The sequence below is a fragment of the Ostrea edulis genome, chromosome 8, assembly GCF_947568905.1.
Source record: "Ostrea edulis chromosome 8, xbOstEdul1.1, whole genome shotgun sequence".
NCBI lineage: Eukaryota > Metazoa > Mollusca > Bivalvia > Ostreida > Ostreidae > Ostrea > Ostrea edulis.
In genome coordinates this window covers 40568646-40576624 of record NC_079171.1, presented here as the reverse complement: position 1 = coordinate 40576624, position 7979 = coordinate 40568646, and the positions used below count along the sequence as shown (strand labels likewise).

At 34.4% G+C, this 7979-nt stretch overlaps 1 protein-coding gene across 1 annotated transcript in view; it reads right to left on the bottom strand.

Moving 5' to 3' along the window:
• Window positions 1–134: 134 nt before the first annotated feature.
• Window positions 135–7979, bottom strand: part of LOC125661694 (multiple epidermal growth factor-like domains protein 10) — a 48796-nt gene continuing 40951 nt past the window's right edge. The window contains exons 11-19 of the mRNA XM_056147614.1: window positions 7589–7726; window positions 6189–6329; window positions 5632–5769; window positions 5386–5523; window positions 5099–5278; window positions 1377–1514; window positions 1127–1267; window positions 393–501; window positions 135–303 (exon numbers count right to left, since the gene is read on the bottom strand). Coding sequence (XP_056003589.1) covers window positions 144–303; window positions 393–501; window positions 1127–1267; window positions 1377–1514; window positions 5099–5278; window positions 5386–5523; window positions 5632–5769; window positions 6189–6329; window positions 7589–7726 — 1283 coding nt within the window. The 3' untranslated portion in view covers window positions 135–143. The remainder of the gene's footprint in view (window positions 304–392; window positions 502–1126; window positions 1268–1376; window positions 1515–5098; window positions 5279–5385; window positions 5524–5631; window positions 5770–6188; window positions 6330–7588; window positions 7727–7979) is intronic.

Here is a 7979-nt window from a genome sequence, read left to right as displayed (position 1 = left end):
AGGGTCTGTTTATTATGGATTTTCTTTTTAAAATCATATTGATGTTCTGTGGATATCACTGAGCATCTTAATTAATATCCCGATATAGATAAATGCTATTCAAAACAATGATAGCTTTATACGGAATCCTAAGCAACAGCTGTTTAATGAATGGAGTCATAGAGTGATATACCCCGTTCTCCTACTTCTTGATATGCACTGTTGATGTCCTCCTCCCCATGGTCTTCAGTCCTCCTGTCTCTTCTGGAACTAGGGGTGTGACTTGCTTGGTATTTCTCAATGAAATATCTATCCACTTGGTGTCTGAAAATGATAGTATGCCATTCTCGAAAAATGAGACCTGCTTCTTTTGTATGTGAAAAACATTTAATATCTCTGAAATGGCAACTTACCGTTTCGAGATTTTATAAAGAACACATACTAGCACACCAACTAGAACAGGTGTAACAAAGAAGGCACCAAGGACTCCGTAAAACGTTATTTTCTGTACTTGATTGTCCACTGTAATAAACGATGTATGGAGTTAAACATCATATTCGTGCATGGTAGAAAAATTAATTTAACAGAGTCGTCCACTTTTGTTTTATACTTGGATATTTTATTGAAAGTAAATATTAACGGCAAACTAACAACTTTTTGACAAACGGGATGATCTCAGCTTCTCTGTCGTCGAACTCCCATATTTATGTAGCAATATTCCATTTCCACCTGCTTATGGTGTGTATATTTCTCTGATTGGATACGTAAGACCTTGTTCTGCGTATGACAAGTTTTTTAATCGAAGCAGGCTACTGACAAACAAGTTGATGATACAGGGGTTTAAACTGTCTCAATCCAATTAAGAATTTTATCATGTCATAACGATCTAGTTCTCCAATATAACCTATCATCAGGTCAAATGCTGTATTAGACTGTTCTTCGCACACCTATTTTGACTACGGATAACTCTGTTTACCTGATCAAGATAAAGGGCTCACTGCGGGTGTGACCGGTCTTCAGGGGATGTTTACTTCCCCTAGGCACCTGATCATTCCCCGTGTTTGTCTCTATTTTGTATTGCTTATAGGAGTTATGAGAAAACTGTTCGTTAATGTCACCTTTCTGTCATGACTGTATGCATACAAACCTTCTAAACAATCCTTTCCATGCCATCCACTTTTGCAGCCACCTCTGCAATTGCCCGTCACATGATGACAATCACGTGATTTCTGACAGAATATGCTGCATTCCTCTCGGCAACTAACACCAAAATGTCCAAAGTCGCATACTACAATACATTTACATTTAATCAGTTTCTGAACGCAAAATCAAAGCATATACATGTAGTCATTTTTGTTCTATTTCTGTAGCCACGCTTCATCACAAGTTAATGTTACCGTCATCACATTTCTTCCCCTGGTATCCAGGTTCGCATTCATCATTACATGAACCGCTGATGTGATGACACTGCTTGCCGCCCCGACATTTTCCGCATGCTTGTTTACAGTCCGGCCCATACAGATCATCGCTACACTCTATTGTGAAAATTGAATTAAAATGCAGGAAAAGTTTAAATTTGTTTAGTTTATAAAATATGGTTAATTTATATGTGGATTTCGTACTTTAGCACACATCTATATAAATATACATCTTTAAGGAAAACCCAGTGGTTTCCTATGACCCTCAGGACAAATCTTTTTCAAAGGTGACACTACAATGATTATGTATGAGAGATGACTAGGCTTATTTTGAAAGACTATCAAAAATCTTAACTCTTTATAACGAGTTAGTATCTCGTTATCACAGGTTAACTTTCTCGTTATAACGAATTAGTATCTCGTTAAAACGAGTTAATCATCCCGTTATAACGAGATCATTATCTTCTTACAAAGAGTTCGTTCTCTCGTTATAACGAGCTAGTTCCTATTGAAAAATTATGGGTCTGTGATTTCCAAAATTTAATCATAACGATTAGGAATTATCAAAATTCGCAAAATTGAACTTATGAAATGTCTAGCTGACACACGATTATTTTATGATGACTACATGTATTATCTAATAATTATATTCGTCGTGAAGATGACAACTTATTTATTTCTAGCTGCAATCAAATGAATAGGTGACGATATATTTTCTTCTATTCAACAAAATACTTATTTTCCATTGTCATGAATAAATCTAGATTTTATTGTTTTAATATATCACAATGGTATGACAACATGTTCGAGCTAACTCGATATTTGAGCAAGAAATCAGTCAGCCTAGATGCAGATGATTTTATTGAGAATAAAGATATATTTATACTACTAATGCAAGCACGTAGAACTATAGAGCTTCTACCTTTTTAGCTCACCTGAGCTGAAAGCTCAAGTGAGTTTTTCTGATCACTATTTGCCCGGCTTCCGACTATCCGTCTGTCTGTCAGTAAGCGTTTTTACATTTTCAACTTCCTCTCCAGAACTGCTAGGCCAATTTGACCCAAACTTGGCACAAATCATCCTTGGGTAAAGGGATTTCAAGTTTGTTCTAACGAAGGGACATGCCCATTAAAGGGGGAGTAATCACGATAATAATGAATTGAATGAATTTAAAAATCTCTCAAGAACCAATTGGCAAGAAAACTTAAATCTAAAAGAAAGCTTTCTGACATAGTGCAGATTCAAGTTTTCTAAACATGATGGCCCCTAGAGGTAGCGTAGAGTAACAATTCGGAATCAAAGTTTTCCATGCCAATATATAGGGATAATCTTTAGAAATATTCTTTTCAAGAATCACTGCGTCAGAAAAGTTAAAAACTTGAAAGTTCCCTGATATAGATTACATTTTACATTGTTCTATTCATGTACCCCCGGCTTACGGTGGGGCCACAATAGGGGATCAAAGTTTACATTTCAATGTATAGGAACAACTTTCAACAATCGATGGGGATCACAATAGGGGATAAAAGTTTTATATGCTGATATATTTCGGACAATTCATTACTCTCTTGAACTACATGTGTTTAAGCTAGGGCTTTGATATTGTTTATATGCATTCTTTACTGAAAGACCTTTCATGTGATTCCATGGTGTGTGATCTTATGATATTGACCTGGAAGTTTGAGTTACTTTTAATGAAATTCTGACTGATACAATATGTTCTGAACTATTTAAGATTGATCTTTCATATCCTATGTACATTTTTTATGGCAAGACTTTTCAATTCATATAATGCCCTTTGATCTTGTGACAATGCAGTCTTAGTTTGACCTACTTTTTAGAAAACATAACATATTAAGTATACCCGGAACTATTTAGGTATGACTTTCATACTTTGTGTATAGATTCTTTGGCAAGACCTTGTGGCACAATGTTGTTTGATCTTATGACCTTGGAGTTTAACCTATTTTTAAAATAAACCTGACCCACATAATATATCCTGAACTATCTACGATACGGCATTCGTATTTTGTATATATATATATATATATATATATATATATATATATATATATATATCTTGTTATACTTTGTTATTTGACCTAAAGGCTTTGAACAATGGCAGGGCTAAGGTGAGCGATGTGTCCGATTGCAATCGTATTTCACAGCGTACATTTTGCGTTCTTTTTACTTTCAAAAACTACCTTTACCATTCAAAGTAAAATACTTTACAAAGTAGTATCGAGTGTTAAGAATGTAAGCTTCAACCATTGAAAGTAGCGAACGTTGACAGTCGCACCACGCGGTAAGCTCATATCTTGATCAGGCAATCGGAGTAATCCGTAGTCAAAAGTAGTATATAAAGAAGTCCTCACAATTGGCATGCACTGTAACTCGTTAGACAACATTTGACCCTATGAATTGAACCCGTGTAGTGGAGGAGCAACACTTCTTAACCCCCTACCCCGACCCTTTACGATTTTAGATTGTGAGTTTGAGTTTTTCTTAAAAATCGTCGTTTATTCTGTGTGCGTGTGTGCTTTTCCTTGCACACCTTCAGGATTTTAATGGTTGGGTTTATTTAGATTTCATTTTTTATGGATTTTTATGTATTTATTTATTTGCTTCTAAAGAATTATAAACAACTGTGAAGTCAACTTCTCATAACACTGTTTTCTCCATTACTTTGAAAAACAGGGCTACGAGCTTGTAAAAAAAATGCCAATCCACCAATGAGTTAAAATATAAATACACGCTGTTCAAGCTAACAGCTGCTTGGGTTTATTTCTGTTGTTAAATATCATAAAAAAGTATTCAAATATTACTGGTAAGATATATTAACTTACAAACATCTGCAAATTTATATACTTTGATGATTTATTCTTCGAGATATGCATTTTTACAAACACTTACGAAATTGAAGTGGTTTTTGTTACGTAGGATATTTCTAGATTAAGAAAACATTTTGTTTATTTGTTTAAGTACATGTATCATTAGTACAACTTGTTTTCAAACTAATCTTAGATTTCGGGAATAAGAGAAGGTCAAACAATGACTACGTCATATATATAATTTTAACAATTTAGCCATCTCGTTAAAACGATATCGCTAATTCGTTATAACGAGATAATTAATTCGATATAACGAGATAATTAATTCATTATAACGAGTTCATTATCTTGCAATAACAAGATGATTAACTCGTTATAACGAAATAACTAATTCGTTATAACGTGATACTGACTTGTTATGACGTGATAATTAAGTCGTGGTAACGAGATAATTAACTCGTCATAACGAGTTAGTTATTTCGTTTTAACGAGATATTTAATTCGTTATAAAGAGATAACTCACTTGGTATAACTAGATACTAACTCGTTATAACGAAATAATTTAGTCGTTATAACGATATAAATAATTCGCTATAACGAGATAATTAACTCGTTATAACGAGATAACTAACTCGTTATAACGAAATATTAACTCGTTATAACGAGTTCGATTTTTTCCTTTTCAAAAATGAACCTATCCGGCTTTCGTAATTATGTAGTGAAGATATTCATAGTGTTTGTAAATGTTTCATACCTCTGCACACCCAGAGGTAAAACTGAATGGATGTCTATGAGAAACATAGAGTCAAGATCTTAGTGCAAAACAAAATTTCGTCCAGCATTATTTGTACAAGGTATGTTTTTACTTACGTTGTAGACATTTTCCGTCCTTGAAACCTGGTTCACATCCGTTTAAACATGTGCCGTTTATATGATGACACCGTTTCATGTCTCTACAATTGCCTGTCAAATGATTACATTCACGTGATTTCTGACAGAATATGCTGCATTCCTCTCGGCAACTAACACCAAAATGACCAAAGTCGCATACTACAATACATTTACATTTAATTAGTTTCTGAACGCAGAACCAAAGCATATACATGTAGTCATTTTTTGTATTTCTATAGCCACACTTCATCACACATCAATGTTACCGTCATCACATGTGTTCCCCTGATATCCAGGTTCGCATTCATCATTACATGAACCACTGATATGATGACACTGCTTGCCGTCCCGACATTTCCCGCATGTTTGTTTACAGTCTGGTCCGTACATATTATCACCACACTCTATTGTGAAAATTGAATTGAAATGCAGGAACAATTTTAATTTGTTTAGTTTATGAAATATGGTTAATTTATATGTGGATCTCGTACGTCAGCACACATAAACATTACCCTTATCACATTTGTTGCCCCGGTATCCAGGTCCACATTCGTCATTACAGGAACCGTTGATATGATGACACGGTTTCCCGTCCCGGCATTTACCACATTTTTTATTACAATATGGTCCGTAGAGATCATCACTGCACTCTATTGTAATAAACTTTATTATGAGAAATCACATCCCAATCAGCTAAATGGATGTTATCAGCAATCCTTGTTGTAATGAAATGATTTACAGTACATTAAAATCACGAATCATTGTTTTTCAGTGGGGGGCATCCAGAAGACGAGTTGGTAGTTGGCTTATCCAAACGTATTGATAAGTATAAAAACAACAATTAGCGGTGTTTAACAAATTCTTCCAAATTCGAGGAGACAGTCTTCTTACAATTAATGTTAACAGATTTTATTGAAAACATTCCATATTCTTTTCGTCTTATTCACTATAACTGTCATAAAACGCGGTGGTCAGATACCCCATATTCATTTATCTTTTACTATACATAAAATATAATTACTAGTAATTGTCAGAAGAAACGGAGGTCAGATTTTACATGAAACTTTACTTGTGTCACACAGAAGCCCTCTCCATCCTGGTTGGCAGCCTCCCTCACATTCCCCGGATGTTTTGTTACATCGTTCTGGAACTACACAGTTGTTGTTGCATCTCTTTAGGCAATTATCTCCATAAAACCCAACTCGACATGCTACAATTACAAAAAATGAGTCAATATATTTGTTTTATCCCAGTGTTTAATACAAATACTTTATATGCAACATAAATAAATGTTTATACTCGGAGCAACTTACATGTATGAAACTTATGATGTATAATACATTCTTATTATACAAATGTTGTTGATTACTTTAATGATGAGAGAGAGAGAGAGAGAGAGAGAGAGAGAGAGAGAGAGAGAGAGAGAGATTATAAATCGAAAATATAACTTATGTTTACATCGGATTCCGTATAGCGTGCTTCATTTCATTTGTTACATCATTACTTAATATTACTTAGAAACGTATTTTTCAATACGGACCATTGTTGTTACTTGATCAGGAGAGAGAATAAAAGACAGATGTGACCCGCTAAAAGGAGATGCTTAGTCCTCTAGCATATCTGACGTATTCCATACCAATATTAGTCGGTTTTTACATGCTGATTTTTACTATGGACTACTTCGTTTGCTAGATCAGTTAAGAGAGCTCACGGTGAGTGTGACCAGCTAAAAGGGTTTACTTGCTCCTTCTACATACCTGATCCCACTTTATTATCTTATTTATTATTTTATCCCACTTCTGGTTTTTCCCAGGACCTAGTGTGCCCTACTTTCAAGTATCAATGATTTACAGGATTTATTAGATAATAGATTGCCTGAATTCAATGACAATGTCAGTTGTTCGAAAAATCAGAGATGTCATCAATTGTGTTCTTTCATTGAACAGTTTACTATTTCATACTTAACAGTTGAATATGCAACCGTTTATTGGTAAATTGCTGAAGAACAAACGATTTACTGTTGAATAGATAGATATTCAACTGTTGGTTTAAAGCTTAGAAATAAGAGAAAACTGATTATAGTAAATATCTGTAGACCCAGCTACATTTTAATTTCCACGGAAAAAACACCTTTCTATATTTGCACACAATGAGCTGTTACATCCATAGAATTACGTGTATCACGTCCATTGAAACATATTGCCTTTACATACACTACTAACTCCATACACAACGTCAATGCATCATAACAGTGACCTTTTTCACATCGAAGATGTTTAGGAATTAGCAGTGCTCATTACTATTATCTGTATATGTTCATTCTTAGTTTAAGAGAAATGGGAAAAACAACGCACATCATATTACAGCAAAATTGTACATATAGTGTGAAACAAACGATAATGATAAAGAATCTGAAAGCGAATATCATCTTACAGCAGACAATACCCAAGATGAATGGCGCTAACTTACTTTCGTTACAGGTTAGTCCCTGGTAACCCGGGTCGCATCCATTTAAACATGTCCCATTAATATGATGGCACTGTTCGAAATTTAAACAGTATCCACAACTTTGTTGACATTTCACGCCATATTTGCGACTGTCACATTCTGTTAAAAAAGCAATATTAACGCTTTCCATCAACAGAACATTGAAAATAGCCTGGCTTCCTAAGTATCTAAGACTTGATATTTGTGTATGAAGGGAAATCCATTCTATACGAAATGCATAACCGTATCATTATCACAGTATGGGAGTGAAATATTTGCAAAAAGATTAAAAGTAATGTATGCGCAGTTTTAATAATTAATCATTTATGCATCTTTTAGGTGTTATATATCAGCGTCCCTCCTGCGTTACCAT